General features: G+C 36.3%; 3 protein-coding genes across 4 annotated transcripts; all 3 read left to right on the top strand.

Moving 5' to 3' along the window:
• Nucleotides 1–3,156: 3,156 nt before the first annotated feature.
• On the top strand, nucleotides 3,157–6,187 carry LOC103454283 (transcription factor bHLH130-like). Its single transcript, XM_008393884.4, has 6 exons — nucleotides 3,157–4,167; nucleotides 4,934–5,037; nucleotides 5,121–5,288; nucleotides 5,405–5,470; nucleotides 5,563–5,631; nucleotides 5,715–6,187. The coding sequence occupies exons 1-6, from the start codon at nucleotides 3,696–3,698 to the stop codon at nucleotides 5,784–5,786; spliced, it is 951 nt and encodes a 316-aa protein (XP_008392106.1). The 5' UTR covers nucleotides 3,157–3,695; the 3' UTR covers nucleotides 5,787–6,187.
• Nucleotides 6,188–7,162: 975 nt separating this feature from the next.
• On the top strand, nucleotides 7,163–9,132 carry LOC103454282 (ras-related protein RABA4d-like). Its single transcript, XM_008393883.3, has 2 exons — nucleotides 7,163–7,695; nucleotides 8,406–9,132. Exons 1-2 carry the CDS (start codon nucleotides 7,361–7,363, stop codon nucleotides 8,848–8,850), a joined length of 780 nt encoding a protein of 259 aa, XP_008392105.3. The 5' UTR covers nucleotides 7,163–7,360; the 3' UTR covers nucleotides 8,851–9,132.
• Nucleotides 9,133–11,726: 2,594 nt separating this feature from the next.
• Nucleotides 11,727–14,257, top strand: LOC103454281 (protein POLYCHOME-like). 2 transcript variants are annotated; one of them, XM_017337303.3, is made up of 4 exons: nucleotides 11,732–11,857; nucleotides 12,058–12,249; nucleotides 12,326–12,716; nucleotides 13,333–14,257. In XM_017337303.3, exons 3-4 carry the CDS (start codon nucleotides 12,339–12,341, stop codon nucleotides 13,714–13,716), a joined length of 762 nt encoding a protein of 253 aa, XP_017192792.3. In that variant the 5' UTR covers nucleotides 11,732–11,857; nucleotides 12,058–12,249; nucleotides 12,326–12,338; the 3' UTR covers nucleotides 13,717–14,257. The 2 variants fall into 2 exon arrangements, with proteins under 2 accessions (XP_008392102.3, XP_017192792.3); XM_008393880.4 differs by lacking the exon at nucleotides 12,058–12,249 and having other exon boundaries at nucleotides 11,727–11,857.
• Nucleotides 14,258–17,970: the final 3,713 nt, after the last annotated feature.

Raw genomic sequence — 17,970 nt, 5'->3', positions numbered from 1 at the left:
GTTTTTATCCATTTATTCAATCAAAATGCTTGAATTTTTTTATTGTAAACGTTTCTAATAGTATTATAATTAGGGATTATAAATCTCATAAAATATCAAATAATTAATGTCAAAACTATAAAACTATAAATATTAATTGTAATATAATGAGGTGTACAAAGTCAAGGGACTTTGATCAAACTTTGAATATCATTAAGGTTTTAGTCAAAGAATGTTAAGGATAAGGGACTGCATCCAAAGTATCCCTTAATTAAACTTAACTTATTGTGTGGTCTAACTCATAACCCCAAGATTTTCCCTCTCTCTATCATTATCTAGTGATTTTTAGCAGAGCATATGCTTTTCCTATATAGCAGTTTAAGTGAAGTTTTAAGTGCTTTCATACGTAAACTCTTGATAACATCCTACTTTGGAGAAGGTCACTTCAAGCACAATAGTTTTACATACTAAGATTAGTTTATGCTTATCTCGTCATCTAGCAATTAACAATCTAGGAATAACTAAAAATTCACAAAAATAGAAAGAATATAAGTAAAATTCATACTAAGAGTAGTTTATGCTTATGTCGTCATCTAGGAATAACTAAAAATTCACAAAAATAGAAAGAATATAAGCAAATTCATACCAAGAGTAGTTTATGCTTATGTCGTCAAGAATAAATTCCGACTTTTTTTTTTTTTAACAAGAAACAAGATATCTATAACATAAGAGCTAAGTCATATATAACAAAGCTAAGCCACCACAAATTGGCTATTCTTAATTAGGCATTACTGTATTGAACTCGCAACTAGTTACCATTTTAGTATTCACATGAGTCATTGATTTCACGTAGATCAAGTTTGAAATCTCTATCTAATTTTAAAACAACTACACAACATTCATGTACTTAATATTACCCAAAAAAATAAAAAAAACATTCATGTACTTAATACAGTCATTCATTGACGATCATATATTGCAATTAGATGTTATTATAGTATATCTAATTGTTAATGCCACTTAGTTCTACGGTTTAGTGATATTTCTATTCACTTGTAAATGAGAGGTCTTATGTTCGATTCTCACCAAAGACGAATTTGAACCATATTGGAGCTAAGTTCACCCCTCTCTCTTTCTCTTAGTGTAGATAATATCGTATGTTAAAAAAAATCGTTAATAAGTGATGTACTAAGAAAATAGATGTATTATAATGGACAAATTGAAAATATTCCAAATTATGAGCATCAAGATCTAGAATCATTATATTATATTTTAAGCAAACAAGAAGATATAAACGAAGAAATACAAAAGAAAGAGAGAGCGTGCATTTACCAGACAACAGAGGTTTCTGGGGAAAGGCGGCGCCTGCAATTTTAGAGGCAAAAGCCAAGCCAAAGCCAAAGCCAAAACTGAAAACGACGACAGGAATCAGATGCAGCGCGGAATTTGGTGCTCACGGGATGGGACTAATGTTGACGTCACAGTTATGCCCCTTTATCCGTGCCAAATGCCAATCCCATCTCTCCCAGGCGGCCTTACGGACCAGGATCCTCTCCTGAGCTAAGGATGAGGATCCTCGTCATCAAGGGGTGTAGACCGTTGGATGAAAATCTAACAGCTATAAACAAAGGATTTCTGTAAAGTTATAATAATTGTAGCCGTTGAATTTTCATCCAACAACCCACACCTCTTGATGAGAAGGATCCTCATCCTTAGCTCAGGAGAGGATCTTGGTCCCGGCCTTACCTCACAAACTAACAACCTAAATTGACAAAAAAATACAAAAAATAAACTAACAACCTATCACTCCCTTTTTTATGTTCTTGCAACGTTGCTCAGTGATCACAACTGTTTATATTCAAGCAATCATTTAGAGATTTATCTTGCAATAAATTTATTGAGTTAAAAAAATTATTTAATCAACTATCACAAGATGATCTAGTTGTTGGGGATGAATTACAGGTCTGTATTCCACATGACACGTCCTGTGTTCGATTCTTAGCATTGGTGAATCACAAAATAGTGGCTAGGGAAGGCTAAAATGGCTCCATAAGTCATCCCAGCCCCAGAGGGTGGACTATCGTAGCGAAGCCACCAGTTGGTCCTTAAAAAAAAAATTAATCATTTAATTAACGTCGTTATAGTTTTAGTGATTAATTGAAAAATATTGTTCATTTATTTGATGGATGACCATTAGATTACTAACTAATTTTGAATTTAGTTAATTTTCGGTAGAGATGTCTTTAATGTGTTCCTTTGGAAATAGATAATTTCAATCATTGTTCAACAATAAGAGATGAGAAGGAGAAGGTTCACATAAGAAGACTGTTACCATTCTCCAATTATTTTTCTTAATTGCTATATTAGCCAAGCATGCCCATGACTGATTTTAGCATTTCTCATGGAAGAATATGTGGTCGATCAAGCATATGAAAAAGCTTAACTATCTTGTGACACATGATTTTTTTTTTCTCTTGTAAATTATAACATCATTAATTGAGTTTTAAAAAGATGAAACTGTACATAGTCAGATATATAAACAAGTCTTTTTTTGTAGATGAATAAGTAAGTGAAAGGATATTCTCTTAGATATTTTTTCAATTGGTTTATTCGCCTTATAATAAAACTACAAACCATCATGTGCTAGCTATAATTAAGTATCGAACTTATAAAAATAAATATTGTGAACCTATGTATGTTTATTTGAAGATAAATTAATTGAGCACTCTTTCTCTCATTTTGCATAATCCCATTTATTTTTGTCTTTAATATATAAATATTTTTTACTTGATTCGATATGAACTAAAGACCATAAATAAAAATGTGCATCGAGAAAAATCATTGTTAAAAAATTATATTGCTTATTCAAAATGAAAATTATAAGGTTACTTAGTATTACGGTTTGTGATATTTATCTTCACTTGTAAGTGAGAGATTTTATATTGATTCTCACCAACGAATTTGAACCATATTATTGTTAGCGCATTGTAAGGTTTGATTCACTCTTATACATCTTTAATGAAGATAATATTGTTTGTTAAAAAAAATAAAAAAAATAAATCAAACAAAAACAAAAAACAAAAAACAACCCTAGAAGATACGCAGGCGTAAAAGGAAGTAGTAAATGGGCAGTTTAGCAAAAGAAGCACAAAAGAAGAAAGTTAGGCGGTGAGACTTGGGGACACCAGATATTGATAGCTCTCTGTACTTTTCCATTGGCCGCACCCCAACTCGTAAACCACATGCACCAAGCAACATCTCTCTCTCTCTCTCATCAGCTCAAGATCTTCCTTGAAGCTAATCTGAGGCTCGCAGTCAATCTCTCTCTACAGCTTCTGCAAGTCTGCATTTTTCTCTCTCTACTTCCATTGCACACAGACCTCAAGGGTCCGTTTAATTACGGGGTCCCTGTTTATCTTCTACTTCCAGCTAAGCTTGCTCTTCTCTGTCTCTCTGGGCTTACGCTTTGGTCAAGCTTGGCTTTTTCACTTCCGGTTGCTTCTTCCACAAGATCTTATCCCACTCTGCTTAAAAACCAAGCTTAAAATTTTCTCTGAGAAAGTGAAAGAAAAAAAGAAGAAATTCCCAGAATTTTCCCGAAAAGCTACGTTAGCACTGAGAGCTGCAGCGTATGTATAATGGTCCGCCAGCATCAAATTCTACCACGAGCCCATTAATTCAAATACCCTACAGTAGCAAGCAGTGCACCGCCATTCATGGATTCAAATACCCACCAACCCAATTCTGGGATGCTCAGATTTCGCTCCGCCCCGAGCTCCCTCCTCGCCAATTTGGCCGACGGCGGCGATTCGGGCCTTCACAGTAAAAACCCAGTTGAGGGTTCTTTGGAGTCCGAGAGATTGTTCTCCAGATTCGCGAATTACAGCCATACCAACGACTCGGATTCTTGGCCGTCGAGTTTTCAAGAATTAGACGATAAATCCGTGGTGACGGTGACGAAGGCGGCTGTGCCGGCGAGCCGGGTGAGTTCACAGGGAGGGTATTCAGGGATGCTGCCACCTCATTATCCGAGGCAGAGCTCGTTTAATGGCGGATATGGGTTGGCGGGTTCGGGTGCAATGGAGCATCATCACACTGCGGCCAACAAGTCACTTCATTCAACTTCAAATCTTGTCAGACAAAGTAGCTCCCCAGCCGGCCTTTTCTCCAACACCTCTGTTCAAAACGGTATTGTGTTTTCTCCTCTCTTTCATTAGCTTATGGCTTTTCTAACGGGAACGATATTCTAATCTAATCTAATAACTACGAGGACGGAGATTTGAACTTAGATTATCATTTGTTTAGTTTTTTTTAATATCTGTAATCATTTATTTATTTATTTTTCACCATGTCATTGTATATGTTTCCTGTTGTTTGCATCGTAGATTCGATATTCGAGTATGTTAGCTTGAAGATTTTTCTTTCGTTTTTTGGTCGTAGATAAGAGATACGTTGATTTGAGAAGCTCATTTGCAATTTGTTAGGAGTTAACAAAAAGAGAATGAGTTCGTCTCTCTCTATAGATAGTTGTATAATAGGATCCCGAGCCTCTACATTAAGCCTGTACTATTTATAGGCTACTTTCAATGAGGAAGGTGGGAGATTTGAGTTTCGGCAGTCAAACAAATGTGTTCTGGATACATTGGTTTTCCTCTGTGGTTGTGTAGGATATGGTTGGTATAGAAAATTTAGACGATAATCTGTGAGATGTTCGATTTCTAACTTCGTACATTTAGTTGTCAAGAGCATCAACTATCAACAAGTATAATATATTTCGGAAAGAACGAATTGATACTGTGTTTTCTTACTTAGGAAATTGATCCGGAATCCGGATTAATTGCTGATAGATTAGGATTAGAATCTTTCAGTAAATTGCAGATGCCACCGTTAAAAAGTTACACTGCATCATACTAATGGAGATTGCAGTGTTGATATACTCGGTTTTATGTTACAGGTTTCCCAATCGGAAATTGGAACGACTCATCAAATTTTCCAGAGAATTTAGGTGGCATGAAAAGTGACCAAGATCATGATGGGAAATTATTTTCTGTTGATCAGGTACGTCCTTATGGTGTATGTGGTTGAATTGCCTCAAATTTTTGTTGCATATTTAACCCATTCTGAATAAACTTCATGGTTAGAGCGGAGAGCTTGAAAACCGGATTCATGTATTATCCCATCACCTGAGTTTACCAAAAACTTCAGCAGAAATGGCCATGGAAAAGTTCTTGCAACTTCAAGATTCTGTACCTTGCAAAGTTAGAGCAAAGCGAGGTTGTGCCACTCATCCTCGAAGCATTGCCGAAAGAGTAAATATTTTTCTATATCCTATAATTAGTACATCCACCATGCAACTTCATTGTTGTTTTTTCCTTTTAGTCTTTTGCTCGAACATAGATGACGCTAAGGCGTAGTTTATTTACAGGTGAGAAGAACACGGATCAGTGAACGAATGAGGAAACTACAAGAACTTGTCCCGAACATGGACAAGGTAGAATTTCACATAAGCATTTTAATTAGCCTCAGATTTATTGTCACATAATTGTGTTCGGAAACTCTTTATATTCTTTAAATTCTTGGCAGCAAACCAACACGGCAGACATGCTAGATTTGGCGGTTGATTATATTAAGGATCTTCAGAAACAGTTCAAGGTATCAAACAAATTAAATCAACAAACATTGCACTGGGGACAAGCATCATCAGTTGTTACTCACAAAAGTTTATTGTTTTGCAGACACTTAGCGATGTTCGAGCAAACTGCAAGTGTTTAAACATGCAGAAGCAGGTTTCGAATCGGACCGTTTGACGTTCTTTTCTGTACAGGAAATCAGGAAAGTGATGGGGGAAGTGGGTTGAAACCACATAAAATATTTTCCTGTATGCAGTGAAGAACAAGTATAAACTACAGCAACAAAAGAGGGAAAAAACAAGTAGAGGGAGCTATTAGGTAATGTAGTTTTTGATGGGGTGTGATGTAGAAGGTTGCTAGATTTTCCACCACAAACGTGGAGGGGACCAGGTCTTGTGTCCTAAACAAGCAGCTTGAGTTCCCAGTACACAATATATGAAATAAACATAAAAAAAACGTACAGGAGATGTTCTAATAATGTACTCCCTTAATTTCATTTTTTTTGTTTGCATGTCATTTTATGTAAGGACATTGACAGATTCTTTATGAAATTATCAAAATGATTTATGGTGGATAAACTTAGAAATCGATTTTATTAATTTTTATTGACAGAAATCAAGTAAAGAGTTATGACAATCTTAGAAACTATTACGTAATTGACTAAATTATTGATGCCAACCTCAATTATAATATGAAATGCTTTAATGGCATTGTTTGTCTCTCTTTTGGTTACAGACTTGTTTTGTCTTTTGCCACTGAGCCTTATCCTGTTTTGTAATGGACTATCAGATTGGAAGAGTTTGCTTGTCCTTATTTGGAAGACAAACAGTAACGTTTCTGTGTAGCTAGGTTTCCCTTTTCTTTTCTTTTTTTTAATAATCCAGCCACAACTTAATTCGTTATATTCAACCTATGTTCAATGCCCTCCATTTTTAGGGCTGGTTTGATGCTTAGAATTGTATATATAATTCGTTATATTCAACTTATGTTCAAGGAAGATTGGTTTTTGAATTTTTATCCAACTGAACGTAGAATGTTGAATATTGGTTACGAAAGAAACTTATCACTTCACAACAAATTATCACTTAAAATTTTTTAAAGTTCTATCATTTATAATGCTGATATACATTATCGATTTGTTATCCAATTCAATAGATACCAAGGGTGATCATAGTTTTGAGAAGTTTCACTCGTAGAACATACTACATAGGTTGCCAAACTTGTAATTTGTAGAGCACGGACCATATCCGTTATAGGAAGGCTTTTTGACTCATAAATATTTGTATTTATGATTGCAACCGTTCATATTATAATATTTTATGTAAAGATCATTTATGTACAAATTTAATAAAATATAAAATCATTTAGTGATCGAATTGTATAGTCTCCCGTCCTACCAAAAAAACCACTCCAAGAATTATGTTGACAGACAAAAGTCTCCCGAACTAAGGATCGGGATCCCACCATGTGTACCAAAACTATTGTACCAGAAAGTACACCAAAAAAACTGTGTTCGCAGTGAACTTGAAAAACCGTTAATGGGACCCGCACTAGCCGAAGGTTTCCCCGCCTCTAACTCCTCGTTCCCTCTCTTTCTCCAACAGACTCCTCTTCCTCTCAAACCCTAATTTTACCACAATTCCCATTCTCTCCCCCTCTCTTTCTCTAATTTTCCGAACCCACCCCAACCCCGGCCGCTGCAGGCAGCACAAGCTTTTCATCTTCTAGTCGATCTAATAAAATGTACCCACATGATTGATCTGAGAAGTTTACCATCATTATTTCATGTAATTTTGGTATTTTATGTTCCAGATTGTGGGGTTCAGAATCAATCGGTTTGGGGTCCGGTCGCGGCGAGGATGTCGAATTTATACGGAGATTACAATCAGAAGATAGATTATGTGTTCAAAGTGGTGTTGATTGGAGACTCGGCGGTGGGGAAAACACAGCTGCTCGCGCGGTTTGCTAGGAATGAATTCAGTGTGGACTCAAAAGCCACTATCGGTGTCGAATTTCAGACGAAAACCCTTGTTCTCGATCACAAGACCGTCAAGGCGCAAATTTGGGACACGGCTGGCCAAGAAAGGTGCGACATTGCTTGCCTTAACGATCATTTCTTTTGTTACAATCACAAGATCTTACTTTTTATTTTACTATAGATGATGATGATGATGATGATGATGGAAAAACTGTAATGTGATTGTTGTTTATAGATCATACTGTATGCATGCTTGTTAAATGGATGGTAACAATAAAGGAATATAATAAGGATCCAATAGTGTTTGCTTTCGGATTTTCCGTTCAATTGTAACCTTAAATTTTCTTAAACAAAATTACGATTGACCAAGAAAATATGGTGTTCGATGGTCACAGATTTGTAAAGATTTGATCTAATGCCTGGTATGAAAAATAGGAATGATCTCACTGAGTGATATATCGTTGTTTGCTTATCTAGGATCAATTTGTTGTTACGATCAGGTGTGACTGGATTTCGATGTAGAAACATATTTATTGCTTTATCTCCTATGAAGGAAGATAAATGACAACTGCAAATGAAGATCAACATACCTTATGATTCAGTGAAAGTTATGGAATTCATGATAGCTGAAGCTGCTTTTGCAATGAAAGGGATAAGAAAAATAAATAAAACTTAGACGCTTTTGTTTTTCGGTTTCTTTGATACTGTGCTGCTTTCCAATATTGGAAAGCATAGTTTGTGTTTATATATTTCCTTGCGATTTCCATTTTGCATGCAATGTCATACTCCTAAACTCATCCGCTTTAGTCTCTCTTCAGGTACAGAGCAGTCACGAGCGCATACTACCGGGGAGCAGTAGGAGCAATGTTGGTTTATGATATGACTAAGCGTCAATCGTTTGATCACATGGCACGGTGGTTGGAGGAATTGAGGGGGCATGCTGATAAGAACATTGTTATAATGCTCATCGGCAACAAATGTGACTTGGGTAGTCTTCGAGCAGTGCCAATTGAGGATGCACAGGAGTTTGCTCAAAGAGAAAACCTATTTTTTATGGAAACATCTGCTCTTGAGGCCACCAACGTGGAAACCGCATTTTTGATGATCTTAATGGAGATATACCGGATAATGAGCAAGAAGCCGCTTGCTGCTGGTGACCTAAACAGTGGAGATTCAGGGCTTCTAAAAGGAACAACAATTATTGTTCCCGGCCCGGATGGGGATGGTGCTAGGAAGGGTGGCTGCTGCTTCTCCTCCACCTAATTTCATTGAACTTCACTTTCTCTTTGCAATTTATTTTTCGGGGAAATATTGCTTCATTCGGGCTCCTCCGTCCATTTCATCAAAGCATATACTTTGTAGGAGAAGAGATTGTAGTTTATATATGGCAGTGTTTGATTGTATTGAACAGATGAGGTACCTACAAGCCTAATTTACCGGGAAAAAAAGCCTCCAATTGTATCTGGAATTGGAAAGCTGTTTCTTCTATTTAGAATATAGGAGTTTTTGTACAAAATTTCTCAGAATTAAAGTTTAATTTGTATTTTGGTCGCTTTCAAGGGCAGAATTCGAGTATTTACGTTTTATATTTTCTGTTTTCATGCATTTCCATATGCTGCAGTTCTTAATTAACTGTGTGCTTGAAGCATAGTACATGATACGACATCATTGAAACATACCTTGCACTTGAAGCTACTGTTATCACTACAGAAGAGTAATTAACAGCACTAACAGTTTGCAACGCAACCAAAATCATCGGCCTACGTCAATTCGGAATTCTTGGTGTGTCTTGGTGGTTTCCACAACTCAGTAGAGAGTTCATATACATATGAAAATCGTCTACGTCAATTGTGAGTGAAATACTGAACAAAATCATGATCGCAATGTAACTATTTATAGAGTTACGGATAAAGGTGTTCCTCGTAACCAATACAGAATCAATCAGAAAGATGAGTACCAAAATACGGACAAAGGACGATGACCTTGAGTACCAAAGTCAGAATTTGGGCAAGAACGAGGGCTCCCCTCTGTGCCCTGAAAGCAAAAACAATTAGAACGATGCGTACCAACAGTGAGGTTTCAGAGCCTTAGAAATGCAGTTAACGTTGCAATGAGTTTGTAATAATTTTCTAATTACTTTCCAATGTATAACGAATTATTACGAATAGTGAATAGAGATTTTTCAAAATGTGCTAAATTTTAAAATGAGACATGGAAGCACCAAGAATACAAAAGCTGCTCATTAGACCTACTCCAATCCTTGAATTAAAACTCAAATGTTAGATTCTAAACTTACCCCAACTTGTTCCAACCTTGGGGTAAATATGAGTTAAAACCTAAAACTCATTTATGGGACAAATTTAGCCCGGGTTACCCTCTGGGTTAGTAGGGCTAGCCCACCATATATGTGTATTTTTTTTAGTTTTATATTTATAAATTTAATGAATCCAACAGCTAAAATGTAATTTGATCAAATCTAACGGTAAAAAAAAAAAATGTAACGGTCCAAATTTAAAAAAAAAATTGTTTCATGAGTTTCATATTCTTTCGTAGTGTTCCATGAGTTTCATGGTGCTGGTTTAATGATTTTTCAATATTTATTTGAATCTAAATATTTTTAAGTTAAAATGTTCATAAAATTAAATTAAGATAGTATGCATTTTTTTTAAGTTACCTTAAGAAAAAAATAATCCTAAATTCATTCTTTAATAATCTCAGACTAAAAATTTAACCCAAAAGGGTTGGAGGAGAAAAACTGTTCCTAAGTTAAAACCTAAATTTTTTGGGTTAAAAATTATAAGTTTTAACCCAGTAAATTAACGACCCAAAAGTAAATCTTCCTTCCTAAAGCTATGAAATGAAGGAAGAAAACAATGGTGGTCTACAAAATCTCAAAAGGAAAAGTGCTGAGTTGGAATTCCATTCTAACTAAGGATTCTTGTGGTTTCGGAGCCCTGGCTTTCTCCAACGCATACTACCTTAGCTGTGCTTAAAAGGCCGATTTGGCTTCCTCTCTAGCGGCCAACTTAGCACTTTTGAGTCTAGTCTTGTCACTCACTTTATACTCATTAACCCTCTTTGTTTTCTATGGTTTTCTCATGTTACAACTTTCGTACCAATTCAGTCGATGCCAATGGGTTTGAGTCAATGATTGGAAAACTTCATTTTCTCAATCTTGATTCGTGCTTAAAGACGTAAAACAGTTACTTTGAAACTCTTTGAAGCAAATGCGCACACGAAACTAAATATGGGATTGAAAGCTGCCATACGAGGCAAAGGAGCTGTTTTCAACAAATTAATATATGGCTGCCTGGTGAAGCATAGCAGCTCGAGCCCAAAAAGGTCTAACCTCTACATATCGCCCACTTCCTTGACTTGCTCAGTGGCCAATCTTACAACTAGAAGTCCTCTTTTTTCCGATCCAGTTCCTCCACCACTGCGAACCCTTGTTAGATTCAGGCATGACACACTTTTTAGTTATTGGGAGAAAATTTGAGTTCCAACAAAATAAGTTATGATGATAAAAGATTGGAATCACACATTAATTGAAAGTGACACGCCCCCCCGTTGTTGAAGTTTCTTTCGGGTATTGTTTGATCTCTGGTTGTGACTCCTAAGCGGAACATGTTGCTCAGTCTCCACATCACAAGAAGAGGTTCCGTTTAGTTAGAAAGATATCGTGTGTGAATCTATAGGTTTATCTATATATATATATATTATCTTGCTTAACAAAGAAACCTATCATTCCATGCTGTACATTTCATTCCCAGTGAGCAAGCAAGAACAGAAGAAAGGGCGCAACAGTTGACTGGAATCTAAGGGTAAAGCACTATTTAGGTGCAGGTTACGAGAGCGGTACCAAATTGAGGCAAACTTTGAATACTAGATATGACCTCAAAATAACAAGGGTCAAGGTAGGCCAGTGAAAGGCCAGTTCCAACCCATGGTATAAAGCCCAAAGTTCTATTAAAGGGTTAGAGATGGTCTTCACACAATTTGAAATTTCAACATATTTGGAAATTTGGGGCAAAATATAAAAAAAGAACTGAAATTTTTTCTAACACGTGCGAAAGTTTTCAAACTCGTGTGAAAATTTTGGGGATTTTGTTTGTAGGTTTATATTACCGCCCATTTTTCCAGTTTGAAATTTGCCATTCGCTCTCTCTCACAGGGCCAAATCTTCTTCTTCTTCTTCTTCAACTTTCAGATCAGAGACCTCCCACTCTACGCTCCCAAACGCAAACCTCCCGAAACCCTAGTTTACATCCAGGTAAAATCACTGGTTTCTTCTCTCTGATCGATTATTACCCTGTAATCGCACATCTGGGTTGCTATTAGATTTATCATTTCTGATAAGAATGTCGTCTGGGTTAGGTTAATTTCGCGTTTTCTTGAGACGATTGCCCTTGATTTTCCGAGAAAATGGAATATTTTTCTAGGAAAGTGAGAGCTCTTATATTCTTTGTGCAGATTTTAAACACACTACTGGTGGAAATATCCTCAGGAACTTGTTACGTTTTATTATGGATTTTCTGGGAAAAGAAGACCTGTGATAAAAATTTATGGATTGTGATACAAGTGTTTCCTGGGTCGGGGAATTATGCGTTTTCTTGCGATACTTTTCTTTTATTTTCCCGAGAGAATGTTCCGTTTTCTGGGAAAGTGAGAGTTCCCCTCTTCTTTCTTTTTGAACTTCATGTGAAAATTCTGGATCTAAGTTTCTACTTTGCCGTTTCAGTTGAATCGTGAAAATGCCTGAAGCGAGAGATCGATTGTCAAGACCAGTTGACCCGGCCGCAGCCTATGCTCAGAGGCTGGCCAGCAACCGGAGAGTCTATATTGATCCGCCAGAGCAGACTATTCTACCCTTTTCTCCTCCGGTGAGACGACCAACAGGCTTGGGGATTGGGGCTACCGGAATTGTTGGTGGTGGACGGCTCCCAAGGAGCAGTTTGAGGACTCCCAGAACCGTGACTGGGCGTGGTCGGATCCCATTTAGGTTGTCAACGGTGGACAGAGAGAATACGCCCAGAGGGAGTTCTCACCAGAGAGGGGGCCGAGCTAGTAACAGCGTGTTGCCTTATTGGTACCCAAGATCCCCTCTCCAGGATATCACTGCTGTGGTTAGGGTATGCTCACTTTCTTAACCCTTTGTTATGCATTGAGGATATAATTCATTTGACTTATCTTTATGTTTTGGTCTTCATGGTTTATGATTAACTTCTTCCAATTGTTTGAGTAAATCTTATTGTCTATTGGCCTGGGCTTGATTCTAAATCTATAGCAGTTGATGAGTATCTGTTTGTTGCAGTAAGAAGTTGAACATATAGCAATTGATGAACGCTATTGGTATCTCCTTGCATACTTCAACTGTTTCTGTTCAAAATTTTAAACCTCATTTGACAACCCTGATAGTTTTTTCCCATATCGTGTCTCTTTCCTTGTTTACACTTGATATGAATTGTCACTTATATCGTGTCTCTTGGTCTTTGAATGGTGCTCAATTATAATCTTCAAACTTTTGCATACTGTTGCCTCTGTTTCCCATGTTTTTATTTGCAACTTCAAATTATTTTAATGGCGGTTATCAACTGGAATATTTAGCTCAGGATTCTGCCTCTGAGTCCGTCGTGGAATTGTTAATGATATTCATTGATGTTCTTGAATAGTCTCTTAATTGTTTTTGAATCTTTAGCATATAATTAATAGGTGGTTGACTTGTGTAATTTGTATACTTTTGATTAGGCTATTGAAAGTAGAAGAGCTCGCTTGATTGAGAGCGATGGCCAAAACACTGAGGGTCAAGTTCCACAAGACCAGAATGCCCTTGATCAGTCTCTTCCTGTGTCAGGTGCTCAATTTGATCATGGAGTACCTATGACTCCGTATTCAGCTGTTCGGACCAAGCACTGTCTGCCCCCTTCTGTTGGTAAAGTTCAACAAATTTTAAGGGACGTCAGTAATCAGCCATCTGAAGGAGAATTTCTTACACCACAGAAGAAACTAATGAACTCAATTGACATGGTGGAGAAAGTGGTCAGGAAAGAACTTGAGAGGCTGAAGAGAACGCCTAGCTCAAAGAAGGCTGAGAGGGAGCAAAAAGTCCGAACTCTGATGTCAATGCGCTGATCTGTTTTGATGAAGGAACATTACCAACATAGCACATAGGAGTTTGGACAAGGACCCAAGCAGGTGAAGGTGTATCGCCTTCTTGTGATACCAACATCGTGAGACATATCACCTTCTAGTGATACCTAGATCGCGAGACATATCACCTTCTAGTGATACCTATCTGACCCTCAGTGTGACCTCTATCATCTTCCGTTGATATTGCTTATCATCTACTGATGACACATAACATTCAATCATCTTCTGGTGGTAACTTTACACTGACTGAGCACCGTCATTTTTTAGTCTGAAGCTTCATGTCTCGCTGAAGGTCATAGTAAAGTGTTTAGTTATCACTCTGAAAACTCTTTTTTCAGACAGTACAGTAGAATGTGTGTCTAGTTGCCATCATTCTTTGATGGTTTTAGCCTTAGATATACTGTAGGAGCTGACGGATATAGAGGCCATAGCACTACCCTTTTTGTATCTGATGGGATAATTTCTCGTGACCGACCCTTCACTTTTCATGGATGATGATTGATATGAAAAGCCTTGGTCTTTATATTGCTGTTTAATTCTCTAATGCTTCTGGAATCTGATGTTCATATGACAGTATGATGCAGATGACTTGTTGCTTGTTGGAAGCAGTCTTACCGGACGCTTCTGATTGCTAATTCCCTTGAACTTGTTAATATATAACCGCAGAATTTGTTATGCAGTTGTCTCTAATTGCTGGTTAGTGAAACATTCACAATATTTTTCGGTTGTATAGAAATACAAGAAATTGACAGGGTTGAACTTAGAACAATTAACAAGAAGTTGATCACAAAGTAAATGTAAGAAATGAAATTAACTAACAGAGGAGAAATGCCTGGACATCAAATGCTGTTACTTGAGTTGTGCTTGATAGAAAACTCATTTCGCCTTCTCTGCATCTTTAGTCTTGCAATTTGAAGGTCGTATATGATGTAGGACGAGACAAGGTCCAATTAAATTGGACATCATCTTACACCATTAACATAGCCGAGTGGAAAAAGGGAAACATTGGAGCTGGGATTGTTCGATCCAAACAGCGTGTTAGCAATGGAATTAATGCGAGGAGAGTGTAAGTTTGCCGTTTGCAAATTGCAATTCAAGTGATTGCAGAAACCAAACAGCAAGAATCAAGATGGAACAGTGTTGTGGTATGGAGATTCACCATTAAGAAAAGGTAAGAACCAAACCAAAGGAAGAACTAAAAGTAGTAGCAGCAGCAGCAGTAGCAAGAGAGTGAATTTTATGAGAAAATAAGACTTAGTCTCATGACAATTTTTAAATTTTATAGGCTTTGAATATGAATTTTATGTTTATAAGTCTTTCTTCTGCAATAAATATTTGAAAATTATTTTTGACTGGAACTTCGAGTGAGGAATTAAAATACTTAAATCACATCCCTTAATTTATTTCAGAGTAAACCGTCAATTTTGTCTTCAATAATTGACCAATAAATATTAAGTTCCTAGATTACTTTTACGAGAAAATAAGACCATAAGCTGGAATTCGAATTCATATCCATAAATTAGACAGTTTTATTATAATTATCTAATCGTGTTGTCCTTATACCGAACAAGAAATATTGATTCAGAGAATGACAAGTATTGAATATTCAATTCCATGATAAAGACTTAAACCAAGCCCAAATATAAAAAAATATGTCGCGTGTTTTGTCCCTTAACCCCAATCTGATGGACTAAGACTTAGTTTGGGAGTGAGGTACTTAAAAAAAAAGCACCTATGAAAAAAAGCTGTGAGGGTTTTAGGTGTTTGGTAAACTGAAAAAAAGGGCTTATTTTGGAAGCTGCTGTGAGAATAAGCTGAAATCAAAGGAAAAAGCTGAAGCTGCTATTTGCAGCTTTGGAAAACTGGCTTTTTTTCAAAGCACACGGAGCTACAGTGCTCCTTTAATGAAAAGACCCACTATCAGACTGCTTTTCTTTCCAAAAGCACTTTTACAAAAAAGTTTACCAAACGCTCTGCTGATTTATTTCACAGCCGCTTATTCTCACAGCACAGCCGCTTATTCTCACAGCAGCTTTTTTTCAAAGCACAGCAATACCAAACCAGCCCTAAGTTAACTTCATACCACCTCTGAAAGTGCAAAAGAAAAACTTCATACACCACATGTGAAAACCTGCGAAAAGAAATCTTGTAAATGACGAGTTTAAAACTACTCTTTAATCTAAATATGTTGTTATATAAAAAGAAAAACATTTAAAAAGGAAACAATTAGCTAAATGATAAAAAACTAAGTCATGATTGTTAAACTAATTAGACGCTGTTATCGAACCCATCGTATCCAGCTTCATGGACACAGGTATACGAGTAATCCTCGGTACTCCTAACCTGCTAGCTGTTTGCAGTACCATTTTATGGTTCTTCCCATTATCTTCTCATTCGACTTGGCTTCTATATATTCACCAAAATTCATTAAAACCAAATATGCTACCATTTGGCATACCGTTCTGGCATTGCTTCCACATCCTTCTGGCCCCAAATTTACCTAACAATTTCCTTATTAGCATTAATTAAATTACATGCTAATTGGGTGCATAAAAAATATTCACACCTCTAATTGGTAGATATATAAAATAGAGGAAATTTTCATTTCCAACCCTAGAAAAATGATTATGTGATCCATAAGAATGATTTTCATTTATGGAAAAAGCATTTAAGATACGTGTATTAAATTTTTTTTAAAAGCCGTACACCCATGGAGTGATGCAAGAATTGTACTTTGAAAAAACCGTTGGTCGTTATTAACCGTTACTCAAATAATGTAAAAGAAGACTTTGTTGAAGTTGTTGCTAACTATGCTAGTTGATATCTCCTACCTCCCTTCTTTTATTCCTCCTTAAACTTAACAAATTCCGATATGATTTACAACATCGCCTAATATATTCACGTCAACGCTCGAAAAGATTAATCATGGAGCAAAGGTTCTTCAACCGTCAGTCACCAGTTTATTTCCTTAACAAAAATATTACTTAGTTTTGAGAGCTTTCGCGCGTGCGCGTGTGTGTGTATATATGATCTTGTACTAGATTAATTTGTTGGCTTTTATGGATCCTTCATATCTTTAAGTTTCTTGAAACACCTGGGATTATCATGTTATGTTTTCAGATTTTTGTTTCTATAGGGGTCATGTTCTTGTATTAAATTTTGTATCTGCCCGTTCCATGAATGAAATATATCGTATATTCTTTAAAAAAAAAAAAGAGATTACATATAGTTTAATTATGTACTCTGTAATAATAATGTTGCTTTTTGTTATTTTTAGTTACTTCTCACACAATATCATTGAAAGGCAAAGCAGCTGGGAAATACAAAACTTGACAGTATATATATTCAACTAATATACAGAATTACATATTGATTAGAACAAAGTAAAAAGGTAATGTTAAGCTACATGTAGTAATACAGAAAGCACGAGCTATGCTTGATTCAAAATTCAAGTCTCTTGCTTCATTTCTTTTGTTTGCATGATTGCATCGTCTCATTTCCCTTATGACTAGACGATTCGGAACATTGGAAGGTCACCTGGTATAAAATCATTAAAATTGCCAAATAGTAATATGTTGTTCTGGTTTATTTATCAAACAACACAAGAATATTAGAGAAAAATAATAAATAAAGAAATGAAAAAGAACTTGTGCATGGTGATGTATGAACCTTGTTTACATGCTCATCATGATCAGCAGTATTTTTGTGTTCTCATCACAAGTCTTAGGGTTGAAGGGGAGGTGATGAGCTTTCGAATTTTTGGAACGCACTCCGTCGTTCCGATTGATGATCTCTGAGCTTTGATATCTCGTCCTTGAGGATATATATATATGATAGAAAAAAGACCATCTAATTAAGCCCATTGATATTGAGTACGTAGCGATTAAGGAACCAAAGGTTTACACACCTCAAGCACAAAGCAATAAACATTAAGATTAAGAAAACTAGAAAGCACAAAAAATACCAGACGGAGAGAAGAGAAAGAGAATGTACTTTCTGAGAGAGACATCATAGTTTGTTCTGGTAAATCATGGATCCGATAAACTCTTAGTAGGTTTTGAACCAACGAATATTTTTTCACTCTCTTTCTAGTTACAAATGTAAAAGTAATGGGGATATTTCTTCCATCTTATAATGCACTTTTTATTCTCTTGCAGTATGAAATTGAAAAGGTGGTAATTATATTCAGGACGATATATTCCTTTGGCACTCTAGAAAAGACGACCTACTACAGGA

The sequence above is a fragment of the Malus domestica genome, chromosome 14 (genome assembly GCF_042453785.1).
Source record: "Malus domestica chromosome 14, GDT2T_hap1".
Taxonomy (NCBI): Eukaryota; Viridiplantae; Streptophyta; class Magnoliopsida; order Rosales; family Rosaceae; genus Malus; species Malus domestica.
Note: the sequence above shows the minus strand (reverse complement) of the source record. Positions and strands in the feature narration are given on the sequence as shown.

Bases quoted from the DNA above. Each gene is read 5' to 3' on its own strand.
- LOC103454283 (XM_008393884.4), top strand. From the start codon at position 3,696: ATGGATTCAAATACCCACCAACCCAATTCTGGGATGCTCAGATTTCGC. The intron at 5,038-5,120 runs GTACGTCCTTAT...CTTCATGGTTAG, and splicing joins AATTATTTTCTGTTGATCAG to AGCGGAGAGCTTGAAAACCG. The intron at 5,289-5,404 runs GTAAATATTTTT...GTTTATTTACAG, and splicing joins CTCGAAGCATTGCCGAAAGA to GTGAGAAGAACACGGATCAG.
- LOC103454282 (XM_008393883.3), top strand. From the start codon at position 7,361: ATGATTGATCTGAGAAGTTTACCATCATTATTTCATGTAATTTTGGTA. The intron at 7,696-8,405 runs GTGCGACATTGC...GTCTCTCTTCAG, and splicing joins GACACGGCTGGCCAAGAAAG to GTACAGAGCAGTCACGAGCG.
- LOC103454281 (XM_008393880.4), top strand. From the start codon at position 12,339: ATGCCTGAAGCGAGAGATCGATTGTCAAGACCAGTTGACCCGGCCGCA. The intron at 12,717-13,332 runs GTATGCTCACTT...ACTTTTGATTAG, and splicing joins ATATCACTGCTGTGGTTAGG to GCTATTGAAAGTAGAAGAGC.